General features: G+C 40.9%; 2 protein-coding genes and 1 long non-coding RNA gene across 10 annotated transcripts in view; 1 reads left to right on the top strand and 2 right to left on the bottom strand.

The window, feature by feature from the left end:
• The window catches only part of DLAT (dihydrolipoamide S-acetyltransferase), a 30,636-nt gene extending 24,229 nt beyond the window's left edge, over positions 1-6,407 (bottom strand). The window contains exons 1-5 of the mRNA XM_032359381.1: positions 6,026-6,407; positions 5,437-5,538; positions 5,008-5,132; positions 4,695-4,848; positions 1,628-1,754 (exon numbers count right to left, since the gene is read on the bottom strand). Coding sequence (XP_032215272.1) covers positions 1,628-1,754; positions 4,695-4,848; positions 5,008-5,132; positions 5,437-5,538; positions 6,026-6,301 — 784 coding nt within the window. The 5' untranslated portion in view covers positions 6,302-6,407. The remainder of the gene's footprint in view (positions 1-1,627; positions 1,755-4,694; positions 4,849-5,007; positions 5,133-5,436; positions 5,539-6,025) is intronic.
• Positions 6,408-6,518: 111 nt separating this feature from the next.
• Positions 6,519-12,547, top strand: LOC116599519. The gene is made up of 3 exons (XR_004289393.1): positions 6,519-6,607; positions 7,545-7,624; positions 12,284-12,547. It is a non-coding gene; the product is annotated as an uncharacterized LOC116599519 (long non-coding RNA).
• Positions 8,972-16,592, bottom strand: part of DIXDC1 (DIX domain containing 1) — a 71,156-nt gene continuing 63,535 nt past the window's right edge. For all 8 annotated transcript variants that reach the window (XM_032359383.1, XM_032359385.1, XM_032359389.1 and 5 more), the window contains 3 exons: positions 14,624-14,729; positions 13,566-13,674; positions 8,972-12,333 (listed from right to left, as the gene is read on the bottom strand). In XM_032359383.1, coding sequence (XP_032215274.1) covers positions 12,253-12,333; positions 13,566-13,674; positions 14,624-14,729 — 296 coding nt within the window. In that variant the 3' untranslated portion in view covers positions 8,972-12,252. The remainder of the gene's footprint in view (positions 12,334-13,565; positions 13,675-14,623; positions 14,730-16,592) is intronic.

The raw sequence follows: 16,592 nt of genomic DNA, 5'->3' as shown, positions 1-16,592 counted from the left end.
AACCTTTTGTGAGTTAACATCTCTGTTGTCTCAGCTTCTTTAGCTAAAAAGTGGGGGTTATAATAGTACCTACCTCACAGGAATGTTATAAAAATTATTAATTTTCAAGTACTTAGAAACAGTACCTGGGACAAAGTAAATACTAAATAAACAACTGTTAAATAAGACTATGAGAGACTTAGACAGTTGTTAGTTCTAAACATTTTCTTAAAAACATCTTTAAGGGCAGCTGCTATGCAGACCCACAAGACTCCAGGATGACATTAACTGGACCAATATGGCATCAGCTGTACTTTTAAAAATCAGAACCACATGGATGTTAAATTAAGGGAGCTACTAGAATTGACAGTGGTATGGGATTATGCCCTTAAAAGTATCTCTGGAGTTTTTGAAAGAGGTTATATTTGGTAGTCAACTAAATATTTCAGTGTGAAGAAACATGGCATTACTAGGGTTTCTACAGTGTTAGAGAGAAGAGAACTCAAACATGAAGTGTTACAAAAGTAAAACTAAAAATACAATGCAGAGAAGTACTTTTGCCTTGCAGGCCTCTTGGCTTTTTGAGTTGTGCCCCTCCCTGACAAACATATCTTTGATGAAAACTTCCGTTTTCCAGTTAAGAATTAATATCCAATAAAAGAAGTTAAAAAAAAAAAAAGACTCCAAGGCCACAAGAGAGTTTAAAGAATTTGACAAAGGCAACGCTTCTCCAGTGACTATCAGAGTCTCTAGAATACCATCGCTATAGCAATTCCAGTATCCAAGTTAAAAGGCAAAGCAGATCTATTGTTACCAAGGGGTTCTGTTTGTTTCTAAGAAACAGAATCCTTTCTTCTAATAAAAATCTTTTGGTTGGAACACAATATGTGAAAAGATAAAAAGGAGTTGCCCTTCCAGTTGCCCTGGAAGTTGGGGAGAGGGGCAGGGAAAGCAGAGTCCTGTTCACTAAGTCTCCTTTGCCTCACGGTGCCATCAAGGAATCATGGGGTTTGAAGAACACAATCTAAAAACCACCACTGTGGAGGATGCTCAGAATCACCCACTGCATCTTGGGGACTAGCTAGGAAACAAATAGATCTACTAATATCTATAAATATTATCACAAATAATAGGTGGGCTTTGTTCTGAGCATAAAAATGAATCAGAAAGGGAATATATGGAAATGCAATATGCTGTGTGAACAGGTATATACATATTTTATCAGTCACTCTAAAACTATGAAAGCAATCCAAACCCTGGTTTCAGTTTTCCCTCACAGTCATCTTAAATTCTTTGTTATTTTCCTGCCTAGAAAGTAATTCTCTCCTGTTTCCTTTTCTCCCCCCTTGCCCAATTCAAAGAACAGCAGGGCTGAAATAGCTTCCCAGTAACACAGTAAGACTAAGAAGCAAACTCCGGATAAAAATCATCTCTAAGTTGACATATCTTTGATTCATTAGGAGTGCAGTGTGGCATCAACAAATTCCACTACATACACTTCTGTCATGACAGAGTCTATTCCAGGAAATGAATCCCAAAAATTAAAATTTTTCATGTTATCACTCACTCATTATAGGATAGGACGGCAATCCTCTTCCCTCATTGGAAAACTCAGTGCCTCAACCATTAAGAGCTGAAGAAATCTCACCTATAGTGGCCTTGTCAGTCTCTATCTCTGCCAATAAATCTCCTTCACTTAGCTTCTCACCCACTTTTTTTTCCCATCTCTGAACTGTGCCCATGGTCATGGTGGGAGAGAGGGCAGGAAGAACCACCTGTAGAAACAAACACATATTATTGCCTAATACTACAAAGCCTTGGACACAGTGGCACTTAGGCAAGCTTCATTAGTTTTATGGAATGACAGTGACTCTGGCGATCCAAATTCCCATCTGTCTGATGCCCTCATAAGAGCAAAAGATCCGTGCCTCAGTAGTGCCCTACCATTTGAATCAACCTCCAAATCCCAAGATTTACAGTATCAGTGATACTTTGAGCCCCCCCCAACCAAAGTTAAAAGCAAGGGGTTAACTAGGAAATATTTCTTTCTAGATTGTCAAAATTAATTCATCAATTACATATCTAAACAGAGTTTCTTTTCATCTTTTTTATTGCTTAGATTAAGCTAGAATTTTTCATTTTCACAGAATGATCTTGGTTTAGACTATTCCATTAAAATTTTGCTGTGCTCTGTATTAGCATCTATCTTTTCACTCAGAGGGAACAGCATTTCTCCTAAACTTCCCAGATACCTTTCCAAGATAAAAAGATTATATAAAATTATACACCAACAAACTGGACAACCTAGAAGAAATGGATAAATTACTAAAACACATAACCTTCCAGAACTAAATCAGGAAAAAGCTGAAAATTTGAACAGACTGATTAATGAAACTGAATCAGTAATCAAAAAACTCCCAACAAACAAAAGTCCAGGACCAGATGGCTTCCCAGGTGAATTCTACCAAACATCTGAATAGTCAGTAAGAGAAAGAAAAGTTCTAAATTCATTCTACAAAACCAACCCTGATACCTAAACCACCAATAACAAATTTAAACAAACTACAGGCCAATGTCTCTGATAAACATAGATGCAAAAATCCTTAACAAAATATTAGCAAACTGAATCTAACAATACATTTAAAAAATTCATCACAATCAAGGGACTTATTCCAGGAATGCCAGAGTGGTTCAATATTCACAAATCAATGTGATATACCACATTAATAAGAGAAAAGATAAAAAAACACATTATCATCTCAATAGATCCAAAACATCTGACAAAGCACAACATCCATAAACGATAAAAACTCTCAACCAAGGGGGCATAGAGGGAACTTACTTAACAAAATAAAGGCCTTATATATAGATCTACAGCTAATATCACACTCAGTGGTGAGAAACTGACAGCTTTCCCTCTAAGATCAGGAATAAGGATATCCATTCTCACCACTTTCATTCAATATAGTATTGGAGGTCCTGGTCACAAGCAATCAGACAAGAAAAAAAAAAAAAAGGCACCCAAATTGGTAAGAAAAAAGTAAAATTTTAACAACTGCAAGAAAAATAAAGGAAAGAGTCCCTTCCATCCCAATAAGATCTTAACATCAGACTGGCTGATTTCAATGAAACATTGCTTTGCCACTCATATGGCTTGTGTGTCCCCTGAATTTGGATGCTTACCCAGTTATTATGGGTTTTGTTTGCTATCTTCTCAGTTTTTCCTATCAGTTAGCAAGAGGATTATTCTGAGAGAAAATCATTTCAATTAATGTCTTGGGAAAGAGAGGAAAAACAAGAAAAACAGGGGTCCCTGGGTGGCTCAGTGGGTTAAGCCACTGCCTTCAGCTCAGGTCATGATCCCAGGGTCCTGGGATCAAGTCCCGCCTCCTCTCTCTCTCTCTGCCTGCCTCTCTGCCTACTTGTGATCTCTGTCTGTCAAATAAATAAATAAAATCTTAAAAAAAAAAAAAAAACAAGAAAAACATAACTCTACTTAGAAAATATTTTTTAAATGTTTTTCTTGTTCAGAATTTGTCATCTCCATCTACTTCTTCAAAACCAGTGGAGCCAATAATCTCTATACAGATCTTAAAAGATAATTAAAATACAACTCTAACGCTTGCACACAAAGCCACAGACATAAAATGGAGAGAAAGGAAGTGTGTCTTACATAGTAACAGAAGAGTTTACTGAACAGGATGAAACAAATGTGTGACCTGAACACCACACAAGACTTCACAAGTGGCTATTAAAAGACCGGGGAGAAGAGTATTATGCCCCAAAAGGAAAATGATTCCTATACAGAAATTTCTACAAATAAACTAAGTGAAAGAAAAGTTTTAGTCTTAATCCTTTAGAAAAAGGCCAGTTGCTTTTTACCAATTTCCAATATCCAAAACACGAATATACATGGGATAACCGTAATACCTAAAAAACCACTGTAGTTTCTTAGAAACAGATTTATTTAACAGAACCAACTGCAATTATATTTATTGCCTTCAACTCTTTAGTCCATTCTACACACTTTGTCTCCAGTTTCCTCATTTATTAATATTATGGGACTAGTTCACGTGCCTTTTTTTTTTTTTTAAGATTTTATTTATTTGACAGAAAGATAGAGAGAGCCAGAGAGCACAAGCGGAGTGAACAGCAGAGGGGGAGGGAGAGGCAGACTCCCCGCTAAGCAGGAGCCCGATGTGGTGCTCCGCCCCAGAACACTGCGATCATGACCTGAGCCAAAGTCAGACGCTTACCGACTGAGCCACCAGGCACCCCTAGTTCACTCACTCATAAAAAATAAACATCACATGTCAAAGGAAAACATCAACTGGGGACTTTTATTCAATGGACAATACTACAGACCTACTAAACACTCTATACTACAAGGAGTAGGTATTAGTACAAATCATCCTCCAAACCTAATACAATGTTATTGAATGAGAAATGCCAAGCATTATCCTACCTACCATACTCAGGCTGAGAAAGTTTAAAGGAATGTCCAAGTTCACACACCTAGAAATAATGACTAGGAATAAAATTGTCAATTTTAATGTTTAAATCCCTATTTACTTTCTTCTTTTTTTACTCTCTATTTACTTTCAAATGACAAGAGCTGGCCATAGTTAATGCCAGCTTCTAGGATGTGATGGCCATATATGAAAAACAATGAATAATTAACTTTCCAGAGCGAACACCCGGGGGCTGAGCCTCACCTGCATGTGAGTGGGATATGAGCTACCGGGAGCCTGAGCAGAAGGTGTAGGTGGAGAAGCAGGGGCAGCAGGGGTTGGTGCTGTAGCTGCCTGCGGGGTAGGTGCTGCCGAGGAATCCAATGTGTAATTTTTAAAGGCCTCAATATCCTCAGGCCTATGGAAGAGAAAAAATGTGAAAGTACTAGAACTTATAAAGCAGATTTAGCACCCAAAAAAGTAGTCTCAGAAGCCTATTAACTCCTCCTTTCTCAATCCTAGGTCAAAACACTCCACTAAGCACTTAAGTTCCACAAATTACCAAGGCACTACTCACTTTTCAACTGTGATACAGATGATTGCTCCAACTGGAACATCTCTGGTACCTTCAGCAACCAGTATCTTTGCCATGTAACACTCCTCCAGGCTCTCAAACCCAACCGTGGCTTTATCAGTTTCAACCTTTTAACAAAAAGCAGCAGTTTAGGCTTAATGCTACCAGGATGAAATTTATTAGACTGTGCCTGGAATCACACAGTTCCATGTGAAGCTAAAGCCTCTATTAATAGACCTGAAAGGAATTAGTTAAAAATCAGCCTGGCCAGCTGCTGACAACTTACCTAACCAACCTTCTCTAATATCAAGTTGTAAAAAACATCTAAGTTTCTCAAGCAAAAGGGATAATTACCTATCTGGAAAGCTAACACTCAGTCAGTTGAGCTAAGCCAGTTCCTTCTAACTCATTTCCATGTTTTAAATAACTTACCTCTGCAATTAGTTCACCCTCATTGATTTTTTCCCCTTCCTTTTTTTCCCAACGGGCTATGGTGCCTGCCTGCATTGTGGGGGAAAGAGAGGGCAACGGGACCTGGAGGAGAAAAAGGAGAAACACTATATTTAGAAAACGCTATCTCTCAGTCTGGCTTAATGCTTCAATCAATTGTATTTAATGCAGAGAGTATACTGAGTCCCGTCGCACGCCGGGCACTGGGGATAGAAAGGGAGTTCCTGCCACCAGCTCTGCAGTGACAGGGTTCCTGCTCCACAGTCCCGTGGGACTGGCAGAGCACATCACTCAGCAGACATTCCACAAATAGCCTAAGGTTTGGAGCTCTTCTTTTAATGAATAGATCAAGAGACGGAAGCCTGGAACTCTTCCTTCAATGGAATAAATACATCAGGAGAGGTAAAAAAGCTCAAGAGCCACAGCAAGGCTGGGTTTTGGAGAAGAGACAAATGACATACACTGGGAAGGGGTTGGAAGATCACTTAAGCCTCAGAGGGAGGATTCCGAGGCCAAGAAGTCTGCCCTGAAGGACAAACGGGGTCCCGCGAAGGGCAGGACTGGGGCTCACCTTCTGATGCGGGGGCAGGCTATACCAGCGGCGGCTGGACGATCCCAAAAGCTGCAGAACGAGGCGGTTCCGTGTGTCCTTCGAGCTGGGGCTCCAGCCGCAGAGTGCCCGGACCCTGCCATACCCCATGGTCCCACTACTGCAACGAGCCGGACCCGCACCAGCCCGCGGAGTCACGCATGGAGCTCCCGGGTCCTCCCGCAAGGCCGCCCACCGAGCCCCGAACCCCGCCCTTGGGGCCGCATTCTGGGCCCGTCGAGCACAGACGCGCCACATAGTGCCAGCAACCCCCACACCCCAAAACCAACGCCGTCTCCGGAGTGACCTCTCCAAGAGCAGTGTGGCGTTGCCGTCAGCCGCGCCGCACGGCCGCACATTGTCGTAAAATAGACTCCGAGGATTCACCGCACCCCTCCCCAGCCCAGAAATGGGTGGAACGTCCGCTCTTCCTCCAGGGAGTAGGGGAAAGGGTGGCCGGCGGCAGGTAGGGTAGACTATTTTCCAGCCACAGGGGCAGGGGCGTTCCAGCGGAGCCAATGCAGGCGCAAGTTTGGGAAAAATAAGACGCGGAGAGGATTTAAGGTAGAGGGGTCCTAGGAGAGGCATCTCGGGGTCCCAGAGGGCCTAAGCGATGGGAAGGGCGCAGCCCGCAGGGAGGGGCTTAAAGAGGCTGCGAGAGGCAGGCTGATGGAGGCAGAATGGCCTGAGAGGTGGGCTGAGGGGGCGTGGCCAAGTTTTGAGAAAAACCGGGAAGGGAGCCGGAGGCCAAGGGCAGGGTCTCGGAGCGCTCCGGAAGACTGTTCCGCGGAGCTGTCGGAGGTTATCTGGGCGTTTCGGTGATGTGCAGACCGCCTCTGCCGACCCAGACGTGGCCAGGTTTGGGGCCTCGCTCCGCGCAACCCGTATTAAGTTACAAAGGCTTAATTTCGGGTTTGTAGCATAACCGGAAATAGAGTGAACAGGTTTTCCAGCCAAGTGGTGTGAGGGGCAGCCAAGCCGAAGATTCATTCCCCCATTAAGGTGTGCTGTAGCAGGACTAAGCATTTATGATGTGTATGAAGATACAAGTTTTCGAAACAGATTTACGTTTCTGACTTACTGTAGAATCCCCTTAAATCGCAAAAAGCTTTGTTATGCTTGAAATATTTCATACAAATTAGAGTTTGGTATACCGTCCGGTAAATACTGGAAGTTAAGCATCATGTCATTTGGATTAATAAATGAGAAGTTATCCACATTTGTTAGGTATACTTCTCTTGTAGGGTTATCATGCTACAAGTGAAAAATACCTCATTTCTGAGCGGAGGGTGGCATTAGATTAGAAAGAAGCACGTGCTGTATTTATATCTCTTAAGTCCCCATTGTACAGATGGTCAGAACACGAAGAACACAAGAAATAGGAAAAATAAACGTGTGAAAATATGTTCAACCTTGCTAGTAATTAAACATTTGGAAAACTGAAACAGCCGGGAGGCACTATTTCATACCTACTAAAGTAGTACGCTTTTTTAAAACCCAGTATTGAGATTGCAGTGAAAAAGATGTACTCATTGAGTGGACTGAATACAACGGTTGTTTTTATAGGTGGCAGTACAAGAAGTAAGTTTACATCTTTCCCCAAAATTCTATTCTAGTACCCTTAAAGCATTCAGAATAATGATATTAGTTTTATTATAATTATTTAGCTTTAATTTAATTATAATTTTAATTATATTAGTTTTATTATAATTATTTAGTGTCTTTATAACACTTTGTGTTATAGCTTTAGTGTCTTTATAACCAAAAGAACTGATAAATGTTACTCTCCAAATATGAGGAAAGCAAGCAATCACAGCTGCCTAACAGTAATACGTAGGCAGTACAAGTGAGAAATAGTAAGTTAACAGGTTAAATGGAAAGGCACATTTGAAATTATAAGAGTAGAACAATTATATTACAAATTAAGTAAAACTAGGAATAACTATTGGAAGAATAATTGTGATTAGTGAAAGGGCTTATACTGTAACTTTATAAATTATGAAAATGTTTTGGTGATTTTTGAATTGACCAGGGTATGTTATTACTTCCACTGTATTGGAATTTAATAACTGGATCTAAATCAGCCTTTGTATGATACTGTCTTCAGTTTGCTGATCACTTACGTAGGTAGAATTGCTTAAACCTGGGTTTGTTATTTTTCAGTGCATAGCCGGTTTTTATTTGAATATACTTTTGACAGGTGTAGTTAAATCACAGGAGGGCACAGGTCAAACAGTCTAGGGCGTAAGTCTACCCCAGAGGTGTGGTAGGAATTCTTACGTTTTCAGGCCTGAGAGAATAGGTCTGAACTCCCCTAAACAGATTGGATAACAGAAGTCAAGGAAAAGGAAGGCTCAAGACTCTAAGGTTTGAAGTAGAGAAACGTGTAGAATGGTGACAACCAATAGGAAGTGGGTAGATGGAAAGAGGAATTACTGGGTATGAAAGTTCTTTACATGCTTAATTTTAACATAATGACCTAATTAAAATAGCTTGTAATTAATAGTTGAAAATATGTCATTCCAAGTCAAGTAAAAGCTCAGGACTAAAAATAGAAATATATAAAACGTTTAAATTGAAGTGATACATGAAGCTGACCTAAGTTTTAGGAAGGCAGCTTTCAAATTAATTTGGAAATTCTGGTTCGGAGTACAGCTTGTACTCAGGTTTTTATCTGTTTGCACATTTATATGTAATTTCAAAAGAAGTGCTAAATCAGTGAATTTTCTTTGACAATAATAATGTGTTTTGTGCTTTCCTTTGAAATGCCAATGGTAAAATATCTATGGTCATAAAGTAATCCTTATCTCTGCTCCCCAGGTAATGAGTAAATACGCTACCAGGGAGATCACTTGAGGATATTGACTTGCACTAAATGTAAATGGCTTTGCTGATTAATTTCAGTCAATAAACACAAGTGAAACGGTATTTAGTTTGCAAACTCCATTTTATTCATGGTTTGTTTCTGCTTTTTTTAAATTAGTTCACAAATCTGGTACATACAGGCAGTTAAAACTGGTTATCACTTTGATAATCAGAAGCCTCTGGTATAACACAGTCTTCATGAAAACAAAACGGGGAGAATGCATGGTGGTAATCTCTATGAAAGCAATGGTTGCAAACATCCATGTTTCTAAGAAAATATAACTTTACATATATATTTTAAGCAAGCTATACCTCTTACATAAATTCAGACAATAGGAGTGTGCAATCATAATGCTTATTTTATGGAAAAAATGAAAATTATTATGACATAAATGCTCTTAAGTAATTAGAGTCCTCTTGGATTGGATGTAAACATAAAAGATATTTTCCCTAATTTACAGCCATCCTGGTCAAAAAGAGCTGAAATGTTGTTAATCAGTAAGTAGGAATGCCATTAACTAAGTTTAATCCAAATTCTTTAGGTACAAATTGTAAAATGTTCCAATTCCAGCTAATTTAGGGAACTGAGTGAGAATCGTTATCAGTTTTTAAATGACAACTTTTGAAGGAATTGGGCTTTCTTCTAAGCTAGTTTTTGTGAGAGGATCCTTTTTTTTTTTTTTTTTTTTAAATCTCATAGGTTTAGAGGTTACTTTATGAACTCTAAACATTCTAATTCCTTAGTTTTTTCAAAGGAAGAGAATTTCAGTGTTCGGACGGACTATCCCACACAAATGTCACCAGGGGACAATCCTTGGAATAAATCAAGAGGCTTCGAGGACAACCAAAGTGTAACAAACAGGAATCGATTTAAACCAGAAGGAACCAATGCACACACTTGTCAGGCGGTTCCTGTCTTTAGAAACTGGAATGGGGATTACCAACACATTATACACAAAAATTACTGGAGCGACATCCTGTAATGGGGGTGTTTAGTTATTACCCGTGGCATATGAGATTAATGAGCTAAAGGGGAAAAACTATCTCATTTTCTCCCCGAACTCAACTTCAGCTTTCTGTGGAGGCACTGAGGCCATGCAGCTCCTCTTCCAAAGGACAGAGATATAAAAGCCAAATAAGGTAGAGGACTTTGAAATTTTTCTCTCACTTAATTTTCTCTGAAAAGAAAAATTCTACATAATGGTGAGAATGTTTGCTCAAAGAAAACAGACAAGTAAAATCTAACTTAAGAGACAGATATTTAAGATAAATTGTACTGGAAATACAGTAATAAATTTTGGCCTAGTAACCCTCATGCTTTCTAGCATGTCTAGCAAAACACTAAAATTCATGCAACAGAGAAATTGGTGACATGAGGACCTTTTCTCCAGACTTCCGGGGTGGGGGAGATGCAGATTCAGAATATCCTGTTTTCTTCTGTTTGCTTTCATAATGAATTATTCTTGCTTTTGACTGACTTTCCCAGTCACTTCCAATGAGAAATTCTTCAGTAGGAGATCAAGTAAACTTACTGAAAGATATCAGAAATCTTTTGAACTCCTTCTGTTTGCTAGAGGAGCAATCAAAGAGATTACGTAAAACTACCTCCACTACCAAAATGGCAGGTAGAATTAGAACCAGGAATCAGTTGTCATTAATATACTTGTAATAAAATAAAGCTTGTTCTGAAACCACAAGGGTAAGAAGAGAAGAGCCTTATAAAAGCTACTGGGTTCTCTAGAAAATGGATACAGTATATAGAATGTGAGAACATATAGAACTCACACTCAAGTTATAAAAATAGACATGGTTCTCAGACAAAAACAAATGAGTACAAAAGAATTCTCCAAACATGAACTATTTTAAAAGACACTTTTATATAAAACAACAAAATGTCATTTCAGAGCTCCAATGTTGAAACAGCTGGAAAACAGAGATGAACTAGAGACAGACAGGTCAAGAACCCAGAAATGACTTGTCTGACTCTTCTGGTTGGCAGTGTACATTGGTCACAGGCCGACTGCTTTTGGGAATGAGTATTTGTGTGTGTGTGTGTGTGTGTGTGTGTGTGTGTGTGTGCATATATATGTATATACATACATACATATATATATATATGGCTGATTAGTTGATGGTGCTTGGTAAATGACTGAGAAAACCCAAGTTATTAAGTAATCTCTGGAAGTTTAACTCTTTTCTCTTAGCTTCTACACTTGACAATGTTGCACATGAGAAAGGATTCTAGGGTTTTTTTAACCCAGAATCAACCCTGCCATTCACAACTCATGCTCCATGCCCCATGGTTCCTATTGTGCCCTAAAGGATCAACCTAGACTAAATACATAATCGAAAATAACTTGAAATGAAGAGGGGCAGACCAGTAACTCATGCTCAGTACTCATAATCACAAACACTGAAATGAACGGTCTGTCTCCTTTTGACTGCAACAGAGACACCATGAGTTAAAGGAAGTCATGAGAGAAAGAAAGTCAAGGAAATATGGGTAGCAGCACCTTTCCATACCCGCCTAGATTTTTAAGGAGACTTTAACTCCTTATTCCTTTCAAACACAAAGTTCTTCAGTTGGAAGGGGGAAAAAATGGCTCTACGGTGGAAGAGTCCCCAGAGAAAACTAGCAGTACATGAAATGTGCCCTCTGTGGGCTGAAGGACAAGTTGCAGAACCAGTTAAGACACAAGAGGCAACCCAAGGTCTTACTTCATTATGGTTTTAGCAAAGTATAGCACAATATGGGCAGCCCTTTTTCCATCCAATCAGCGATTCAGCACCATCCATGTCCGGTCCAAAAACTTCCTGAAGAGTGGGCTTTCATCTTTGGTACCACCTCAGGAGTTCCTCTTGGTTTGCAATAGCTACAAAGAAGCAAAAAAGCTGGTACCTTTGCCTTGTCTGTGAGTACAAATGCTGGGACTCTGATTGCTGCAACCATTGAGGCCGATTAAAATAATACTGTAACACACAGGAGTGATGCGTCCAATTCCCAGTTTCCAGATAATAGCAGCCATGCCCCTACAGGAGCGGGATCATCCATTCCCACTGGTTAAGGCCTTCGGTTTGTTGTCCTCAGAGTAGAATAAAACACCGTGTTCCCACGGACAAGGAACTCCAGATGAACCCATGGTCTACAGGTGGACAGGGATTTTAAGTACCACATAAGCCAGGCACAGAAACAGTACTGGCCCAGGGCTGTCACACTTGGAGAAGCTTCTTTTTTGGCAGCACAAACTAGAAACTTCTTTGTGTATTCTGGTTTTAGTCCTCTTTCCTGAGTGAAACAGCCAGGGGGTGCCAAATTCCATGAGCCCCCAGTCCAATACTCAGCATTAATTCTCTCCATGGTCTTCTTCCACCCAGGCTACAATTTTCCCTTCCCACCCAGGGATGGCATCATCATCGTGAAAAACCTAGAGAAGAAAAAAAAAAGAGCCACAGTGAAAAAATAAGTAAGACAGGGATGTCTAGATGGCTGCTGCTGATAAAACCAAGACCTCAACACAGAAGATAAAGAACATACAGAGGAAAGCCTTAAGTTAGAGTCTACGTCCCTTTTGTTTCGTCCCTAAAGTTATACCTAAATATAAAAATGTATACAAATGCATACATATATATAAATATAAAATATTTTTAACATATGTAATATGTTATTGTATTTTGTATAAGATTATGTGCATTATATATAATATAACATATACTATAATATATCCTGTTATATTATTATATATTATTAAAATTACATAACATTTTTATATGATACATATATATATAGTTTTTTTAATCTATGAAATGGTAAAAGCATCCCTAACCTTCCTTTGCTTATAGAGTTTGATTAGAATTAATAGATTACTAACCATATAGCACTTTAGGGTGCTTAGGAGAAAGCAGTAGCATATATATTACAAAAATGAGAAAGGGTAAAATTTTGGTCCCAGGTATTGTAAAGAAAGGGTTAGAAAGAAGACCAAAAGAACAAGCAGTTCTTTTTATTCATTCATTCAATTTTCTAAGCCACTAATAGAACAGGGCTATTAAAGCATTTCAGTGTGGAAATATTTAGGAAATAAAACATTGGCTTTAATCACAATGTGATTATGTAAGAACCCAGAACTCTCTTCCCTATATTTGGCAGAAGGATTATAAAGAAAAGCGTAGGCTAAGAAAACAGTCAAGGAGTTGAGAATAAGCAGACATGACTTTCCCGAAGTTCCTCATTTTAATTATCTGAGAAACTACCATCCCGATATACAGTTCCACATATTCATGCCTGTTTGTTTATTTTGCTCAACACAGGAAGCAGAAAAGTTTCTTAGAGATTTAGCTACAGATAGAGAAGGGACCCCCTCAAGCCAAGCTTCCATTCAAGCTTAGGTCCTTTCATTTTCACTAACAAAACTTTCTCCTTTTTAAAATGAAGCATTCTGTCCCAGTTTGTCAAAGTGATCGAAGTCCTTGAACTGAGGAAGCTGCCAGTTCCTTGTGCATTCCCTGACCACATCGGTCTAGAGTAATCAGATGGGCCTGAGGCTCTGGGAAACTCCTCTGACCTGGGGAGGGAACTCGGGTACTGGTCGCAGAGAAGGCGGCTCTGGGGTTCAGGACCCAGCAGTGATGCCACCCAGGCCCCCCAGGGATTCTGTACCTCCTCTTTGACAGTGCCAAACTCAGGATCCAGCGCTTTGAAGTGGTACCGGTGATTTCCCTCCCGGTCAATAGCTGCTTTAAAATCCTTCAGTGTCACCTCCCCCAACCTGCAACAAAAGGCAAGAGCACTGACGTAGACTGTTGCTCATTAGGCTGGGAAGATGAGAGGTTACCTTAAAGCCAGGCCCCTGCCAAAGACTCTCCAGGCAGAAATGACATGGCCTTGTTAGGTCCCCGCCCCTGGGAACCCAGACAATTCTACAGCAGAGGTTAGGGAGCCTCCAAGGGGGGAGAAGAATAGCATTACGGACAGGGTGCTCTGAGAATTTAAAATAGATGTTTGTGTTCCAGCAGCAGCCAGATCGCTTTTGTCTGTTTTACTCTGGAAATCAGACACCATAAGATCTCTGAAATCTAATTGGCTGAACTATCAATACGTCTAAGTTCGCTTGATTTCCTTCTTTGCAACAATATTCCATCTCTTTAGGCTGATAAAATTAAGTCAGACATCACCATCTTCATCTCCCTGTTAGCCCAGACCAACTAAGCATACTCTCCAGGGGAGGGACAACCTATTACCTCTCTCAGCTGCTGGTTCCAGAGTTTAAAAAGTCTTTATTTACCTTACAAGGGAGTATAAAGGAATGTTTGAAGGTTTTTAACATGAATTCTCAATTGCTTAGATGCAACCATCAAACAGGACCAAGATCGATGAGTAACAGCCCTGGAGGGCCAGGCTGCAACCCACGCCTACCAACGGGAGCTGTTTTGAACCCTTAAAAAATGATTTTTCCTAACTCAGAACATAACTGTGCATCAGGTTTGGAAGCACCATTACGGCGTCTGTACTTTGCAGCAGATCATGACCTGTCCCTTACAATGCCACTGGTTAGTGGTGACACTGCAACGAGGATCCCGATCTATATTCGTGCTACACCATACTGTTCCTCAAACGCCTCTCAGCTCCTTCAGTGGGAGGTAACCCCTGAGTCCGCCTCCTGTCACTACTTTGTCCTTTCAAAACGTGAAAGAGAAACCGCGATCCTGGAATCTCACCTCTTTGGTATGTTGACCATGAAGGGTGTGAGTGACCGGTCAGTGAAATAGAGCACTTTCGTGCAGGTGCTGCTGACAGCCGGGGAGCTGTGTGAGTGAGGCAACCCTGCAGTTGGAGAGAGACGCTGAGGTCAGAGCTTGCTCCCAACCCCGCCTCATTCCGTCATTCGAAGTGTTCCAGGAGCATGAAGGTGCCTGGGGTCACAGCGCAGCCTCCACACCATTGCAAAACACCAGCCACGTCTGTGGGGTGTGATCCACGGGAAGTCACCCCTAGGGCCACAAAGCCAGGAGGAGGTGCTTTGGGCACGGACACTATCATGAGGTCGCCACTTCTCACCCATTCCAGGTACTTCTCCCAGGGAACAACGAGGGTCCCGACAGGCAGTGTTGCTCAGAGTCAAAAGAGGTCAGAAGCCAGGCAAGATCTCAACTAAGGGAGAAGGGACACAGAGCAGGAGGCGCAGATATTGCCAACTTGTAAATGGTGTAGAGAACGCCCATGCAATTCATGGAGAAACGTGAGCAGGAGCAAGAACCACAGAGCAAAGTGGCCTTAGAAACTCAGATCCCAAGGGGCTTCATGCTTCGTTGCGAAAGGTACAAAACCTATCTCATCCCTTAGCTACACAGGATCTGTACGTGTTGGTCCCATGGTTGGTTTGGTTTTTATTTTTTTAAGATTTTATTTATTCATCTGACAGAAAGAAAGCACACAAGCACAAGCAGAGGGAGAGGCAGGCAGAGGGAGAGGGAGAAGCAGGATTCCCACAGAGCAGGGAGCCCGATGCAGGGCTGGACCCGGGACCCTGGGATTAAGACCTGAGCTGAAATTAAGAGTCAGCGGCTTAACCGACTGAGCCACCCAGGCCAGGTGCCCCGGTCCCATGGTTTTTAACTCAGATTCCTTGGTCTGCATCTTCTCTATGCTTTATACAGGTACTTATTAAAAATTTTAATTAAGGAGTACTTACGATTATGCCTTTAATAGGAGAAAAGACTAAGAAATTTTTATCATAAGAACCAAAAAACAGTAATTACTGTACCTTATAATCTAATTGATTTGTTATAATACTAAAATCTCCATTGCCATCCTATCTCCATATATTTTCTTAACTTATTCTAGGTATTTCAGCATCCTTGTCATACGAGTTTACTCTCAAGTAGATACTGATTGACTCGTAACAGTATTTTTCTTGCTTTTGTGGATGTCTTATAATGTCTTATAATTTCTTACTGAATATTAGACATCATGTATATGACGGCAGAAAGTGACTTACCAAATATTTATGCTTAGAAATAGGACCACTGCTCGTTCTGCCAGGCCACAGTTAATCTGGACTGCAATTGAGCTGGGATTGGGATTTTTGTTCAGGTTATCTTTGGGGCACCACCATCTTCAAATCCCTGTAGAGTTATGTTTAGGAGCTGGACTGCTGGAGGGTTTTTCTTCAATGTTCCTCCATCTTCAGCTTTAGACTTTACTTGTGAGCCTGTGCCCGAGTCAATCTCTCTATACTTGTGCCTTCCCACAGCAAGCTGGTGTTGCTTCTTACTCAGTGCTTGGACATCCAGTGGCTGGCAATGAGGGGAGCTTCTCTGTGGTCATGACCCAAACTCAGTCTTGAGGGTGGGGCATTCACAATGGTCCTACTCTTCTTCCCCCAAGGGTAGGCAACCTCTAAGATATGAGCCCAAGACAGTGTCCTACCAGTCTCCCAGGCACAGACAGTTCTTTTTCCCTTTTTCTTTCCCTTGCCAAAATAGGTCTTCACCTTTGCCTGGGCCAAGGAGGGAGGAGAAAACTGATTTACTGCCCTTCCCTACTGGCTTAAGGCTTTTGTTCCTTAAAGAAGAATGCTTCATGCTTTTCCTTTCGTGGCAGCTGCCCGGGCCTGCACCACCAAGGTAGGTTTTCCTTAGACTCTGTCCCCACAACCAGTATTTTTCGTAAGCACCCAATGGAGGT

The sequence above is a fragment of the Mustela erminea genome, chromosome 9, assembly GCF_009829155.1.
Source record: "Mustela erminea isolate mMusErm1 chromosome 9, mMusErm1.Pri, whole genome shotgun sequence".
NCBI lineage: Eukaryota > Metazoa > Chordata > Mammalia > Carnivora > Mustelidae > Mustela > Mustela erminea.
The sequence above is the reverse complement of the archived record's forward strand: the minus strand, read 5'-3'. Positions and strand labels throughout refer to the sequence as shown.